Genomic DNA, 17,554 nt, shown 5'->3' with positions numbered 1-17,554 from the left:
AAGTGCCAAACAACTCTTTTCCCTCTCATTGCCAGGGAAGTTGAAACTTGCCAATGTAAGGTTTTTTATCTATGAATCTGTTTTTCTTCCCTCTAATCCAAACACTCATTCCATATACCTACCATCAGCTTTTAGGGTACAACATTATAATTTATATTTAAGAATAGTACTTACGGTTGGCATAATTTTACCAGGTCCTGATCAGTGGTGTTTGGAGGCAGTGCTCTGATGTAAAGGTTTGTTTTACTTAATTGATCCCATCCTGAGTTGCTGCTGCTACTACTGTTGTTATTACTGCTGGTGGTGCTGGGACTAGGAGGAGCCATTGGGTGGGCCGGTACAATGGACTGCTGCAAAGGAAAAAGCGTGTTAGAGTAAACTATAGATAGCAATCACAGCATGCATATTAGCTCAGTCTACAGTAGCCTGTTTACCATTTGGAGCTCTGTGTTAAATCTGTACGTAATTACTCATGTATTTTAAATACACCTGCTTTCACACCACATTTGGGACAGGATTCACGGGCACATTCTAATAAACCCAACCACCATCTGAAGCATGCTCAATGCATGACAGGCTCAAATTATATATAACCTCTGCTGAATGTTACTCATAGAATTTTATCACTCTTCATTGTGGCATCTGATTGGAAAATGAAGTAAGAGATACTGTTTCTCTAGGCTCCAGCAGGTATAAACTAAGTTTGCATCACTATGACTATTACGCGCCATAAAGAATTCTGGTGGCAGACACAAAGACTCTGCTATTTCCTTAATCTATGCAGAAATATAAAAACAATTACAAGCCTCTTTTGTATCATCTCCTCTAGTTTTTAGTACTTCACACAACACAGCTATTGTTTTTTTTAAAGATAGAGACAGATCACAGACTGCTTAAGGACCAGACTTTAAATTAACTGTGTGCCTTGGCAGAACTTTCATACTGCCACTAATCTCAGTGTTTGTGGATTATTTCAAGAGTGACAAGAAAAAGATTCTGTATAACAGAAAAAAAATCAAGTTTCAAAAGGAGATAAGCACATAAGCCATAGAGTCCTCAAGGTATCTAATGCTCTTGTTCTCAACATCAGACCCTGATGGAACATAAAAATGTCCTAGAGAAAATCTGCAGTTGAGCAGTCTTAATGATTTGCATTAACAGCAGTGTAGCAGGACACTTACAGAAAGTATTATGAGAACATCTCTGGTGTTGTAAGAGAGGAATACTTCAATGAATATACTAGAGAACGAAAGTTGCCAGTAAAAGTCTTGTGACTACAAGGTTTTCACTGACAAAAAGAATTGGCTGCATGTAGCCCCTTTCCTGCAAAAAACCTGAGCTTCCATGGCTCGAGAAGCTCAAAGCGAAGAACCACCCAGGAAGAAAAGCCTGGGGTGGGGTGGGGCGAAACAAAGTGGAATATAAAGTGAGATGTCAGTGTAGACTCACTTGTTCCCGCCCCAGTGCCACCCTCTTCTTTGGGCTAGTACAAAGAGTTGCGTAGTCACAGCCTGAACCAAAAAAAATTATCTCTCCTGATCTGGTTCACCGCATGTGGTTTTGTGCTACGCAAAAGCTTTGGCTGTCACAAGGCAGAGAAAAGGAATGTGGAGGCAGAGAGGAGGGTATTACAGTTTAACTTGGTTTAAAGCATCCATGAAACTATAGACTTAATACACAAGAGAAGTGAAATAATTTTGGAGCTAACCTTGGGAAACTGGAATGAAACTGTGAGTGGCAGAAAGGGCATGCCTTATATCAGATACTTTATCTTTTTTGTGTTCCCCTAGGAAGGTTTTGAAATCTTTCAATTAAGCATATTGCAAAGCTTATTATACAGCAATAATAGCCCTAAACATTAAACTGCAACACTCACTATAAAAATCAACATTGATATGTAGAAACATTTTGTTGCCCAATTTATTTGAGCTGAAAATTAGCAAAAAGAATGAAATACATTCCTGATCATTTAACATTTCAAAACTGAATATCAGTATTTCATTGCCATAGGGTTGGAGGTTTTTTGGTTTGTTTTTAAATAAAGATTTTTAGAAATATGAAATCTCTTCCAAAAGATTTATACTTGGATTTGAAGTGCTGATCTAGAATTTCTTCCAGGCATGATTTAAAATGGGAAAAAGATTAAACCCTCCCTCCAAGTTTGTAATGGAAACATTGACAGATTTTAACTATAGCAGCACAAGTCAGGCTGTCAGACCGTTCTGCTTCCAGTAATGCCAGGCAATTATTTTTAGGGTTACAAGCAATGCAGAATGACAGAGCAACTAGTTTCAAAACATTTTCATAACAAACCGAACAAATTTAGTCTGGCACGGTGCTATTCTTCTCTTCAAAACCCCTTCAGTGGAGTTCTCAAAATGCACACAGTGATCAAATGCACAACTGCTCCGTTCAAAGTTTCGAAACACGCACTTCCCTCATGCATGCACGTACAGCTGACATAGAAGTCAACATACACATACCAGTCTTCATCTTAACTGGTAATTACTACTAGAGACTAAGAGCCTCGACTGTTTTTCAGCATCTTTCCTTTGGTTTTGCTTTTACTTCTTACAATGTTTTTCCATGTTATGAAATTCTGGAGTTTTGTAAAATCTTGTCACCAGCTGGCCAAAGGCAGGAGAGGAAAATGTGTGTGTTTGTGTGTAACAAGACAGGAATCCTAACTCTGTCTTCATGTAAAACATAAAAACTCCATTCTGAGAAACTGAAACTTTTATTTCAACATGAAATGCTCTACTGCTAGTGGTCACATCCAAATATGATGGGAATGTAAGTGTGATTACAGTTGTCTTCCTAAGTTTACAGACAGAAGGTTTTTCACTGCTTCCACAGAAACTCATACCTTGACCAGCATTAAAGGCTTTACAAAACACAGATGCTGGGCGAACCGCAGCTCTCAAACTCTGCAACCCAATGACACAGCCAGCCATTAAAGGGCCAGTGACATCTTAAAGCCATATGACTTGAACACATTTTTTACATTAAAACAATTTTAAAATCTGAATCACTCTTTCCGCTCTGTTCCTCATTGACGACTACTTGTAAAAACAAAAGAGGGACCTCTATAATGTAGTTCAAAGGGACTTTTCTTTTCCAGTTGCAGTTGCTGCAAAAGGCTTGGCGGTGGCGCAGAGCCTTGCTGCTGTAGCTGCGCTGGCAGAGCCTCCTACACTGACAGCGCATGCCAAGAGAAGAGTTTTTCTACCAGTGTACTTGCATCACCTCCCAAAATGGCATAAACTAAGCTGATAAAAGTTCTCTTCTGCCAGCACAGCTGCATCCACACCTGGGGTTTTGCCAAGGTATCGACGTCAGCAAGGATGTATAACTTTTTTCCACACCCCTGGCTGATACAATACTCATTGGCAAGACATTCTGCAGTGAAGACCTGGCCAATGTTTGGGCCTGTTTGTTTAGAAACAGCTTTCATGAACATTAACTGAAAGCTTTCTATAAAAGCTGAAATCAATTTTGAAAAGTTTTTTTTCAAACTGTATTCTCTGCTGCAAATTTGTATCAAAATCTGTTAAGATTTTATCATACAGATTTCACGATGGCTTGCAATAATGTAACATACATAAAAACACATTCATTAATTTTTCTTTTTAATCACTGTATTTTAAATTAAAACACTGAACACAAATAGAGGAGGAATAAATCTAAGTAACAGACCATTATTTCTTGTGACTATTCCTCTTCACAAGAAACGTAATTTTTACACTGTTTTGCCATTTCCTCCTTAGTCTTCACTTCCAAAGGTAATTAACGATTATTCCTTCTCCACAGCAGTTTCCTTCCTGTCATCTTCAACAAACATCTAAGCAAAAAAGGTCAGTGACAGAATAATCATCCCATATGCTGTATGATCACACTATTCCATTCTGGAGCCAGCTGTGAGGAGCTCCCAACACTCTCGCCTGATCTCAGAGGGACCTTCCCTCCAGTCCTCCACAGCCCGACCGCAGCAGTGGGAAAACCACAGGTACTCATTAGGAAAAGGAAAAGCTCAGTGACTAAACAGTACCCATGGAGTGCCTTAAACCAAGGAAAACTGCCTGCTTGTGTTTTCTCCTCAGTATAAAATCCAAACAGGAATAATCACAAGTACTGAAAAACAACTGGAGGATATACTCATCTTTATATGAACCATTCCTGTCTTATAAACCAGACCATGCTTAAGGACTAGAAATGAGTCAGAGCAGGATTTTGCCTGCCAAGGAGGAGAAGAAGCTCTTCTCTGTCAACAGGAAAAAACCACACAAAAAAACCACCGAACCAAAACAAAACAGAAGAACCCTGAGAAATTCCTTTGACCTGGGAGCTGAGAGATACTGATCCTTGCTGCCTTCAGACAAAAGTCCATGGAAACTCCAACAAGCAGAAGATAATTTGCATAGCGACTGCCCCAAAACAGAGCATGATTATCACGGTAGCAATCCATTTAAGTTTCTAACTTTGTTTTATAAAAGCATGTCTACGAAGTTATATAACATGCCAGCATTTAATTATGAGTTCCTTCACTCAGCTAAAATTCCTGATGGGAAAAGTACCATGACTTTTAGCAACAGAGTTAGTTCTCACACATCTACTCTAAATTCAAACCATAAATTACATCATACATTAACTATCTGATTTAGCTTGAACTGCTACTTGTATCATCTCATAGTTTCAGAATCTTGTCACTAGTATTTGCCTAGCTTTGTTGAGGTGATTAAGCTTAAAGTACCTGCTTACCCCCAACTTCACCTAAACTCCCCAATTTCACTAAACAGCATTTTGAAGAGGCACCTTCAGTAACTGACACTGATACAAAAATTACCATGTATTTTTGTGGATGGGTGCAACAGTGATAAAAAGCACTAAATTACATGAATCTGGAAAATTTCTGGACTGGGGGTTGTTTTTATTTTTTAATCTACTTAACACAGAGCTTCACATGTACAATGAAAGTGAAGGCTCAGGAAAAAAAGAACATGCCACATGCAGTGAAGCAAGATACCACCACACTTGGTGCACAACTTAGGAAACGGGAGGTTGTTTGGAATAAAATCATGTCCCAAACAGAAAGAAAAACTCCAAACGTTTAACAGAAATTACTGCACTAATGAAGACAGTTGCTTTATCAACTTCCTGTAGATAAGGAGACATTAAACCTTGAACACTTAGTCTAAGCCTGAAAACTGACAGCTGTAGCGGAGATGCCATTTTGAGTGTCCTGCACTATTCTAATTCATGGTTTCCATCATCATGTCTGAAACGTTATGGCAAGCACAACTGTATTTCTGGAGGCCTCTCCAAGCCCAATTCTCAGTGGACATGAGTCAACCAGTAGAAAGTTCCTCCGCTGCCGTACTCACATCTCCTGCCTTAGGGTAAGTTCTCCAATTGTTCTTCAGTCTGTCAGTGCTTGTCACAAGGAAGATTCAGCAAGTCAGCTGCTTTCTAAGCATTTTCAGGATGATACCAGTATAAACTGTAGAGAACATCTCAGAAGCTGGGTCCTCCAGACTCCTGTTAAAAGTCTCCTCAGGAGGGAAAAACTCTGAGACTTGTCCCCTTTTTACTCCTTTAAACCACTGTCCTTAACTTCTCTTTAACAGGTAAAGAACATAGTCTCACAGTCACACTGGAAGAGTCAACAGGACTATTCCAGCAAGGGCTGGTTTACTGCACAAGGCTAAGATCACAGATATTGTGTGTTGTGATCATACAGAGCTATCTGCACACCCAGGATTCAAGCCTATTCCATCTTCCTTTAGATAGTGAAGATGGGTGTTGCTGCTGCAGCCACATGGAGCAGAAACAACGAGGTGCTGGGAAGAGGCAGGACCCTGTGGGTGGAGGCTGGCATCAAGCACAGACTCTCCCTGTTACAAAAATATCACAGACAGCCCAGGAGCACCTGGAGATTTAGCCCTGGGTTTCTCCCAAGAAGCTCTCTATACTTCCCATATCTTCGCATGGAAGAAGTACGCCCAAAATACTACAGCTGGTGTTAAGATAATGATGAACTGCCATCAACAGGTTGAAAGTCAAGTACTCAAAAAAAAGCACCCCTCAGTTTTAAATTTATTCCTTAACATTTAACTTTTAAGAGGATCTTTGCAAGAAAAATAGAGGATTATGCCCTTTTTCTTGTCTGTTATAGCCAAGTCCTATGAAAACTATTTTTCTAAATATAGAGGACAGTCAGGAGGAAACACAAAGAAACAAAAACCATAGATGGATATCATCATGTATCTATAAAAGAAAGTTATATTCACTTTGACTTTTTTTAGTTAATACTGTCTGTCTTCAAGTCCATTGTGTTTTAACTAATTTGAACCATCTTGCCAGTAAAAACAAGAAACATTTCAGCAAAATCCAGGAAAGCGGTCAATACACCTTTTTTCTGAGCTATTTAAGAAGTTCTTCCTTGAAATACAGAAGTGCAGGAATGATAGGTGCTTTTCTCGGCTTCTTTTCAGAGATCTTCAGAGAGCAGCTCTATCAGCAATGAAACAAGAAAGTCTAGCATAAGCACTGAGTCATAGCTCAGATGCTCCTAACAATTTCAACCTGAGACTATTCTGATTATAACCCAAATTCTCTCCCCATTGACAGATGTTTTGCTTTCTTTTCCTCAGGATGTTGAGAGGACAAACCATCCATCCTTCACAGTAACATAACAAGACTAAACTTGTTCTCACCAGAAAGCAACAACTACTAACAACAGAAAGTACAGAATTAAACCATTCCAACTTGTTACAAAATGTCACATTCTCGAATTTTTACAGGAGATGGAACCAATATTATATGTTACATGTATTAAAGCTTAATGCAGCAGCAATCTTCTGCTAGTAATGAAACAAACCCCCAAATCTATGTTATTTCCTTTTTATGAAGATACATGAAAAAGTGGGAGCATAATCCTGGCCACACTGAACTAAACGACAAAACCCATGCTGATGCTACCAGTTTTTTCTCCAAGAAAAAGATTTCTCCCATGATTATTACTACTAAAAAAAAAAAAGAAAAAGATATCTCCAACTTTGGAGATGGCAGAGGAGGTTGCAACAACAGAGCAAGCAATAGATACTGGAAGCTTCTCTTGGTTCAGGTAGCTCTTCTGAAGTCTCAATGAAAACTCTTCAAAGTTCTCCAGAGCTAACCTACTCCATTGACTTTATCCCCTGTCAGGGATTTTTAAATGCTCCACTGACTAACTCTCCTAGTCCAGAGACAAATAAAAGTGCTGGATACATTAAACTAGCCACACCAGAGCACAAAAGTATCACAAAGGAGAGAGATGGGAGTGCTGAACTGGGCCATGTCCTGTTCCTCTGCTGATGCTGTCAACTCTCCCCTCTTCTGCTTGCTCATCATGAATCACAGCATCCTCTTCCCTTTCAGTTTTATACCTGGATTCCCTGGACAATCCTCTGAAACAATATGCTGGTACCATGGCCTAGCCATAACAGAATTATAGACAGATCTAAAGCAAAATATTGCATTTTTAGATTCTGAAATTTGAACAGGCTGCAGCAATCCAACAGCTACCCTACATTAAATATAAAAAGAAATCAAGACACTGAAGTACCTGAAGAAAGAGAGCTTGGTACTAAGATCTACCAGACAAAAAAACATGTACATGTTTTTGTGGTTAGCCCTTCACTGAGCAATGGACACCAAAGAATTCACTGCCAATTTTCTTCTTGACTCTAGTAAATATGCAGACCTATTTCCTTCAGTGAAACCAGCTAATGCTTTTTTCCCTCAGGATCCAGAGAGAAAATGGTACTGAATCCCTAGACTATATAAAGTTTTTGTTCCAGTCAGAGGATTCGAATCACAATCAGAAGAAAACATCCACTTTCATAGAGGCTTAACTCATACTAATGGGTTTATGCAAGCCTGTGAAAGGTAGTAAGTCCAGGACGTGACACTGAATACAAATAATAAAAGTAATTCCTCCCTTGCATTACACATCTGTTGGTACAAGTTAATAGCAGGGTATAAAATCTTACTACATTCTCCACAACAGGAAACATCCAAGGTATCACTGGTAGGGGAAATGCTTCAACAGCAATTAATTTAGAAACTCCTGCATCATGCAATAAATAAGACTAGACCAAGGATGGTCAAATCAGAGCTGGCAAATCACATACTGCTCACAAGCACTTTAGTGGCAGCTCAGAAGTCAGTACTTACAGACTCTTAAGTCAAAAATTACTCAATATGCTTTGTATGTCTCAGACTGCATGATAGGAGAGGGGCCACACTGGGTCATATGCTAGCAGGAAGGTCCTACATAGTGGCATGGGCCATATTTCCAGTGGCATCCATAAAACAAACAGAGATAAGCACATGGAAGGTTTCTTAGAGCATTGAAAGAGCAGCTATTGAGGTTTAAGGGGAAAATGTAGCGTTTGCACACACCTCTCAGATGACTATTTCAGTCGTCACGGCATTCAGGGGTTCAGAAATCCCTAAACTACAAGGTCATAGTAATCTCTTCTCACTGTATATAGGACTCCACTTAAGCGTTCATTAAACAGGAAACTCCTACTCACTACTACCATTTAAAAACTCTTCAGGTATCAGCCCAAAACAGGTTAATAGATAGATAGATAGATAGATAGATAGATAGATAGATAGATAGATAGATAGATAAAAGAACAAGTATTCAGACAATTGTTCTACTTCATGAAAGCTGTCAAATTCCCAGGATATGAAAAAAAGATCCAGCCAAACTGCAGCTGACACATATAGAATTCCCATAAACAGTTTCACTTCCCTGTCAGTCATCAAATGTCTTGCAATTATTATTTTTTTAAAAAAAAAGGGGAAGAGGAAGACCCAGGGAATTTCACAGCAGTCAGCCCAACTTCAATTCCCAGAAATATTCTGGAACAAATTATTGAAAAACCAGCTTGCAAGAATCTAAAAGATAACAAAATGACAGAAAAAAAAAAGTAGTTAGAATAGGTCTGTCAAAAACACATCACATCAAGACAATCTAACTTTCTTTACCAGCAGTGCGACCAGCTTAGGGGATGAGGTAGAAGCAGTAAACATCTAGAGATCTTGACTGAGACTTCTGACACCATCCCACGTGATATTTTCATCAGCAAAACAAATAAATATTGCCTAGATCAGCAGTTCCCTTTCTAAGGCCCTCTGTGGCAGCAAGCGAGGTGTGGACTGGAGCACAGACTAATAAACTCATTAGCTTCTCAGCACACACTGTCATGGGAGGGGAGGAAGCAGAGCAAAAGGCAACTGAAAAGCGTCATCGATCCTATCACTTCCTCCTGCTCCCCAGCCCTCAAATTCATGGTGCTTCTGAAGCTTTTTGGTTTTAACCACTGCATAATCAGTGAAGATACCCTAAACAAGACTGAAGATCAGAAGGTGCTCTAATACCTTGAAGTAGAAAATGCTGCTCTGATAACACAAAGTTTCTATCTTGTTTTATTTAGAAATAAAAATTACAAACAATCAGACATCTCCCATGATAAAAAATGCAAATGAAAAATGGCAATTTTTCTTATTGATGGAATCTGGAAACAAGTGTACTGAGATCTGAAAATAAATAATGTGTATTATCCTCTTACTGCATTTATAGTGTAATGGGAATAAGTAACATACCAAAAGTAGCACTACCAGGTGAGACTTAAACGCATAGAAAACAAAAGATCAGAATTTATCCTGCATATTTTTCGGCTCCCTTGTAGGAAAATAAGAGACAGCAGGTAACCATTTCTCTAAGTGAATCCTGCAAAAGCTCTGGACATGGGATTTTCCTGCATCATACGAAGCAGTTACTTCTACTCAGAGGACAGGCTCTTCTATTAGAAAGCAGATCTTCGACTCAACTGCTATTTTGTTCACCTTTTTTTGTCATTACCTGTTGCGAATTTTTACCTCCAGTGCCAACAAATGGGGCCAAAGACAATATTCAATGTCATCAAAAGCCTACTGTTTTCAAGTACTTCTATTTATAATACGCTAAAATACATGTTCCTATGGGCATAGGTAATTAAGTTTTTTATTTCATAAAGTAGTAAATATGCAACATGCATGAGACCATCTTCTTTTAACAACTGAAGATGTCACCCATCATTGTATTTTGGTGGTTAGCCCAGCTAAGTCTACGTATCTCATAAATCTGTTGTATCGCATAAATCCACGTATCTCATAAATCTGACTGATGAGTAAGTACCATGTTAAAAAAACAGCATAGTACAGACATGTAGATACTCACCTTGGCTGATTCAGAAAACTGTTTGAATATCTGTATAACAAAGACTAGCAGTACACTAAAAAAATGTTTGGCTGATCTTTAGTTCTTTAAAATAATATAGAAGGAAATGCTTCCTTTCAAAAAGTTAAAAGCTATGCAGAAAAGTTTCTGAAATATTATTTACTGTTCTTCCATATTGTATTTTTTTAAGATTTCTGATTAATTTCTGATTAATTTTAAGATTTCTGATAAACTCTTGCATATATTGTCTTTTACTTGTGTCACAGGTTTCATGAAGCACATAAGAGAATTCTGCAGTTTTTTATTTCAGTATAAAATATTTTTCAATAGTGTTTCTTTTTTATTTTTTGTTACTATCTTCAAAACTCTTGTTTTTTTCCCCCAAAACCTACCATTTCTTCATTCTGCTTATCTGGCTATCCTATCCACCCTCCCTCCACAGACAGCAATTATAGGATAGAAACGACACCACATTGAAGATGCATGTCAAAAGAAGCATCTGCTTTTTTGGCAAACTCCACACTGTTGGTGGCATTGGAATTCTTGCTATAGCGTTTGTCACAGGGTTAGACCACAGATGGCTCTTTTGGCTGACATGGGATCCACTATGTCATTTTCTGTTTATTCAAGTTAAAAAATAAATTGAAGAACTTGTGCCCAACCATGTATGAGGGAGTCAATTCCTATCAAAATCCCTTTGTCTACAATCACTGGTTCCTTATGGGCAGTATACTACACCCAGCATTGTTATTATGCATCCTTGTATTCTATTTTAAAGAAGAGAATGTGCATTCTTTATGGCAAGGCCATCTTTCTGTTACACCAGTATTTAAGACAGCCTAGTGCAGTATACCTCAGCCTATTCCTGCTCCTCCTGCTGCATTCTTTGACAACATAGATGGGACAGCACAGGCAGCTGGCTCTGGCCTTTTCTTCTACATTCTTAAATCTTAATCTTTCTCTGACAGACTACACCCACTTCACTGCAGCCAGCAGCTCCAGATGGAGGAAAAGTGGCATGTCAGAAAACACCCTGCAGAAAAAGAAGTCAGTTTTGTAAGACTTCATCATTAAGACTGAATCCAGATGACCCCATGAACAGGCTCTTTTGAGCTGCGCAGTTTATGCTTTAAGGTAGAGATCAGTTTAGATATTTTATCCTTCCAACTCAGTTTGCAAATGTTTTACCTTTTCTAATTATCTAACGCATTTCTGCGTTTGCAGGCCTAACTACTGTAGAGGTATCAGCAAAGAACAAGCCAGTGTAGATATACTGCACAAGTACAACACAAAGGTTATCGTAACGCTGATACCAGAAGATCTAAATCTGTTGCTCAGCAGCTTGTTATATGCCTATGCCAAGTTACAGTTAAATCAGCTTCAGTGAGAATGGTAGCATCTTACATCACTTTCCATGGGAAAGGAATGACTCCTCCAGAAGCTGGACAAGAGGAAAACATACTCCAAGCATCACTGCCCTTCCTAGTTAATGCCACTGCAAGTATTTCCATAGCCCTTTAGTATTTGCCATAGCAGCGAGGTCAGTATTATCTGCACTGGGCTGAAAGTTCCTTTCATTTTTTTGCTACTCACTTCTGAAATTTTTTTGAAAACGTGCCTTTGGGATTGTTATATTCTGCAATATGATAAAATACAGCAGATGATATAGTTCATCATAATCCAACACATTGGAAGAGGACATTACACAACATTGCTGGTAAAGTATTAAAGCAAGTCTCGGGTATAACTAGGAAAGCACATAGCTAATTCAAGAAACTCTAACAGTGCGGATTAAATACAACTTCAAGATTTTATACCCCACTGAATTCTACATACTGCAGTCATGAAAAAAGGAAGTGTAAGATACTTTTACAACTATTTCAGCAAAAATTGAAGTGATTATCAACTAAACTTCAGCAGAAATGGAACTAAGAGTTTGTGCTAAATTTGTCATGGTATTTTGAATTCAAGGAGTCCATGGTTGAGAGGATGTTACTGCAAGTGACATATGTATACACACACACACACACACATACATACATACATACATATATATATATATATAGTCTGACACTGAATTTGCAATTCTTTATGGCAGGGTGACCACACTTCCATAAATGTGGTTCTCCTCCATGGCAAACACACCAAACTGAACAGAAGCAGCCAAGTATTATTAAATTAGGAATGTATCCATTTTTAGAATGAGAGCAAGATCAGTAGCAGCTTTTAAAGTCACCGGACTCATTATGTAAGGAGTTGTCAGTTCTCTCCCCTTGCACACACCAGCCTAGTTCCACTCTCACCCAGTGGCTCTGCATTCATTTATACAAGCTGAAAATCTGTCCAAGAGTTTTATATATTTCAACATTGTGTGAAACTGACAGACCAGAAGACACAAGTGTATAATGTTGGCAAAGCTTTTCGCCATCGGGCTTTTCTATAGAGTACCAGGGAGCAAATTCTACTTGGTTTGCACCATGAAACACGTATACCGATTATCTTTGGATTTTAATGAGACTGCGTGTAGCACATACAAGACTGCAAATGAAATTCCCAAAGTCTCCTAAATGACTCTCGAGACTCTATGTGGCATCCTAAAATAAAACATAAAAGCTCAGATCTCATTAGAAAAGAACTTGAATTGAACTGCATTGCTTTTAAAACATTTGCCTCTTCAGTTGTTCCCCATTCAGGAGGGGAGTGTTGCAAACCCCACGCAAACCTCTGCGCAGGCACGCGGCTGCGCTGCCTGCAGCACCAGTGCAACATGGCAATAGTACTCACCACAGATCTTCATTAATGCAACTGTATCAGCGGGGTTACGTGCATACCAACAGCTCCAGGATGGACAAGCAGTTATATTCTCGTGGAATACCTCAATGCTTTAAGTATGCTTTATACCCCGCAAAAATGATACAAAGCAAGAGCTGAGAAAGAGCTGTGTGTGGTAAGACCTGACATTAGCATCAAAGACAACTGTTTCTGAATTTCTGGGCCCAGTGGATACCAGTCAACTTTCGATGTTTTTGAGATGATCTTGCACTGTTACACAGCCCTATTAAAGCCCACCACCTCTAACCTTTTTGGCCAAATGTTCACTACATTATATTCAGCATGTGACGTAAAAGGTTCATTTTCTACAGATGTATGACATAATACAGAGTCACAACCCATGCACAGGAACCACAGAACAAATTTTAACCAGTTTATCATGATGAAAACAGCTATGTTTAACTCCTGGGAAAGACAAAAACAAGAACAGTTCATCCATCCAATGAACAGTTCAGACTGTTCAAGCAACACTTATCCTGTGGCTGCTCTTACCACAGAAAATGCTGCTAAGATGGTACAGATGACCCCAGCTGATCAAGAAAATGTAGCAGCAGAAAATGTAGCTGGACGAGCGGCAAGAAACTAAGAATGCTTCTCTGATTTATTATCACCATTCTGCCCCTTAGTCCTTAAAAAGTGTGAGTATACATATATAAAGCAGTAACATCTACCTTCATTTAGACTGGTGTATTCCATCTACTCAAACCTTGAATTAAACTAAGGGTTGTTGGAACACTGAGGACTAAGACAGTATCACACACTTTATACTTTTTCCATCTACAAGCTTTTACGACCTGCTCTCTTGAAACTATGAGTTATGGAGGATACAAGGGAAACACTGACATTTCGACAACTTTCTCCAGTAAAAGACATCATTTTTGTCTCTGGACACCTCCAAACTCCTAACCTGCAACTGTAGCTTGGTTTAGCTTCCTGGAAGATAGAGGGAAGCATTTTCTTCTCACACTTCCAGTCAGTATGTCTTTTGTATCTCACAGTACTTGATGGTTATGACCTCCGACACCTTTTTCTCTCTCCAGCTAGACAACTTTTATGCACAAGAGTTAAAAAAAAAAAAAGGGGATTACTTTGTTTCTTTAAGGACAGTATCAGATGTTACAGGAATACACATATCACTTGCTTCATTACCAGCATACTTAATGGAGAGATCACTTTTCCAGCACCGTTTCAGGAAACAGGGACTAGGATACTTCAAAACACAATGCTTAGTATAGTACAAATACTAGTTAATCCTATTCAACTCGGACCAAGCAGGGCTTGTTAGCATTTGCTCACCATCAGTCTCAACAGATCCAGGCTGTTTCTAGCAAAACCGCTCTGTTGTTGGTTGATGAAAGCCAGTTCGGGCAGCATGTCTACCTCCATGGCCCTGAAGTTGATTTTAGAAGTCTTTAAGCACAAAGTTGATGAGCACCAATTTAAAGTGATCTCTAGGTGAACTCTTATAAATTTTAAGCCATAACAAATAGTAGCATGACACATTTAATTTAAAAGTAGCAGTTTGGGAATCTAACGAATTAGTAAATCTAATTCTCTTTATGCAAAGTTATTAAAAATGTAAATATACTCCTAAATGCAAGTGATCAAGGGTACACAGATGAGAAGTCCTTTCATACAGTAAGGCAATTCACCACAGTACTGTGAACACAACAAATCTGGGGACTTGATGAAACACAGCAAGGAGTTTGCTAAAATCAGATAACAAAATCCAGCACATGAGTCTGCTTTTATAAATAGTATTTTGCTTCTCTTTAGAAATAAAGAAACCAGTATCCCTTCAGTAGGATGAAATTCTCAAAGTTGTAAAGGTAGGCAAGATTAAAAATGAAGATTCATCCATAAAAACCTCTGATGGTCTGAGTGTGGCATTGGGTCAACTAAGAACAGCACATAAAGCTGAAATGTTTCAAATGTTATTGATGGGGCATTTTAAGATGGAAAGTCAACTCCTGGTAAAGTTGTGAAGTAGAAACTGCACTTTCTGAGAGATCTAGGACATGAAGATATGGGAAAGGGCAGTATAAGGAAGTCACAAAACTTTAATGCTACTGGTTAGATCTGTTGGTCTGATAAGTGGGCTTTTGCGTAGAACCAAGTAAATAACAAAAATGACTTTGCCGGTCCTGTTGACAGCTCAGCTTTTGAGCCAACCTTTGCTTCGGTTTGAGTGAGAAGGCCAAAGTGCGATGGAGGCAATTGGCCCTGTGTGTCTCATCTGGATCAGCATTTCGATCTGGATTGCTCCAGAGCCACAAGACCAAGAGAAGGCAGAAGGCACAGGGACAAGAATGAGGGACATGACTGATGGCAGGCTAAGGACAACTGTGGACCCACAAACTGAGATGGCAGTTCAAGAAATAGCTTGATCTGGCACTACTATCAAAAGCAGCAGCCTTGCCCTCATGGCTGTTGTTTCCCCCTCTTGTTCTCTCCCCCTCGCTAAAAAGAAAAACCAACCAACCAACCAAACAACAAACTAATAAGGGGAAAAAAAAGGAAAAGTAATTTCAGACTGCTTCTTTTACCATGGGTGCTGATCCACAAAAGTGGTAACAAAACAGCGTTAGGCTGTCAAACAATTAGAAATTAAAACAACTTTGGTTTTACATACATAAACCAAGACAACTGCAGCGAATACATGTGGTACCTATGTCTGTAACTACACCTTACAAGTAAGGCAACAAGCAGCATGCTCAAACCTGTCTTAAAACTTTGGTGAAACCCTGTGTACATACCACATGCAGCAATGCTTCTTGGGCCTTAGGGTCAGATTTTTCCTTGTAATCTTATCTGAAACAAACCTGTCAGACTTTTCTCATTCTCTAAAGGATGATGTTTTGGAAGTTGCTTATCACTTATTAGATCCAATGCTTTCTTCTTGCTGAAAACATTCTATTTTCTCTTTACAAATGACAATCTTTTCCAAAATCCTTGTGCAAGCACTTCCAAAAAAAAAAAAAGTGCATTTATATTCATCATTTCCTGTTCTTCTCAAAATCTGGAATTTGTATTTGAATAATGCAAACAGAAGAGCTATTCTAACTCACTTCCCCAGTACTCATCAATTTCCCTCACATTTTGCCTTCTAATTTCAAAATTCACTCTTGATTTGAACCAAGAGATAAATTTTTTTTTTTTTTGTAAACTACAGTTTTACCTCATGCAGCTAGTTTTTAACTCTAAGATTTTTAATCCTGATAGACAAGGGGTTTTAAGTGATTAAGAATAACATTCAGGTGTCTGAAACTCAAGCAACATTATATGACTTATTCTAAAATCAAAATGTTGGTGACTTCATGGTGTATGATAATTAATGATTCCTTTTACATCCAGAAACTTAGTTCTGAAGTTAAGTTACAGATGTTTAGCAACAGTATGCTAAGTAAATGCAGGATGCCACTCCCTGGTGCATCTTAGAAGTTAAAGGAAGCAACACTCCAAATAGCTACTGGGGTGAATGTCTGACTGCACAATGAATCATTTTCATAGACACTACAGATCATTGTTAATTCTGAAACGAAAAAAAAATACAAGAATTAGATAACACCTAGGAAAGCTTCCAGATGTACTGCTAATACAACGCTTTAAATATATGAGGAATCCAACTGCCAAGATGAACTGGTCCTGGCAACATAGATAAGAGCCTAACTCAGATGTATAAACAGTTAGTCAAAGCCGCAGAAGTGATACAAGTAGGGCTTACAGCAGTCACCAATATATTCAGAAGCCCGTGCGGTCAGTGGGCCGTGCAACACCTGTGTGAGAGTGCCTCCATGTCTGGAAGGGGAAGGGACATTTCACTTGAACCATACCTGGTGCTATGTCTGGCTAGAGATGATGAACACCATGTCAGACACTAGTCAGGAATAAACCAGTTCATTTGGGCACAAAGCCCAACTCATCCACAGCTTTATTAGTCATGTTCTTGCCCTTGGTACAAGAACTCAGCTGAGGAATCATATGTCTGAACACATCAGAAAGTTGTAGATAAAGGAAAATACTTGGAATTGACAACTAGCTTTAAAACACTGCAGTGAAAGGGAATCTGCCCAGCAAATGGCTAACGTTTTATGCTAAATTAATCATTTGCGTCTACTTACTGCACAACTACAGTCCTGAGCAACTGCTTTCAGGTTTGTCCTACATTGCAGGCAATTTTAAGGAATTATACTTTTAATAAGAACATTCAGCTCCACTTTTCTTAGCAGCAAGCCTAACTTTCCAGTTTATCAGTCCATGCAACAGTTGGATGTTTAACACTAACAATCTTGTAAATCATCCTTAGCTTGCTAAAGTCACGTTAAATCGAAGTTGAAAGACCATGCATTGCATTTCCTAAAAGAATAAACCAAATATTTAAATTGATGCAATTTAATTGGATTTCAAAAATTAAAATGGGACAACAGAATATTGGAATAAGGACTTCCGGGG

The 17,554-nt window shown here is 38.7% G+C and overlaps 1 protein-coding gene across 1 annotated transcript in view; it reads right to left on the bottom strand.

Annotated features, from left to right (window-relative positions):
* The window catches only part of RBMS1 (RNA binding motif single stranded interacting protein 1), a 91,825-nt gene that overhangs the window by 67,061 nt on the left and 7,210 nt on the right, over window positions 1-17,554 (bottom strand). The window contains exon 3 of the mRNA XM_026852804.1: window positions 175-350. Coding sequence (XP_026708605.1) covers window positions 175-326 — 152 coding nt within the window. The 5' untranslated portion in view covers window positions 327-350. The remainder of the gene's footprint in view (window positions 1-174; window positions 351-17,554) is intronic.

This window comes from Athene cunicularia, assembly GCF_003259725.1.
Source record: "Athene cunicularia isolate RWA chromosome 7 unlocalized genomic scaffold, athCun1 chr7_part1, whole genome shotgun sequence".
NCBI lineage: Eukaryota > Metazoa > Chordata > Aves > Strigiformes > Strigidae > Athene > Athene cunicularia.
Note: the sequence above shows the minus strand (reverse complement) of the source record. Positions and strands in the feature narration are given on the sequence as shown.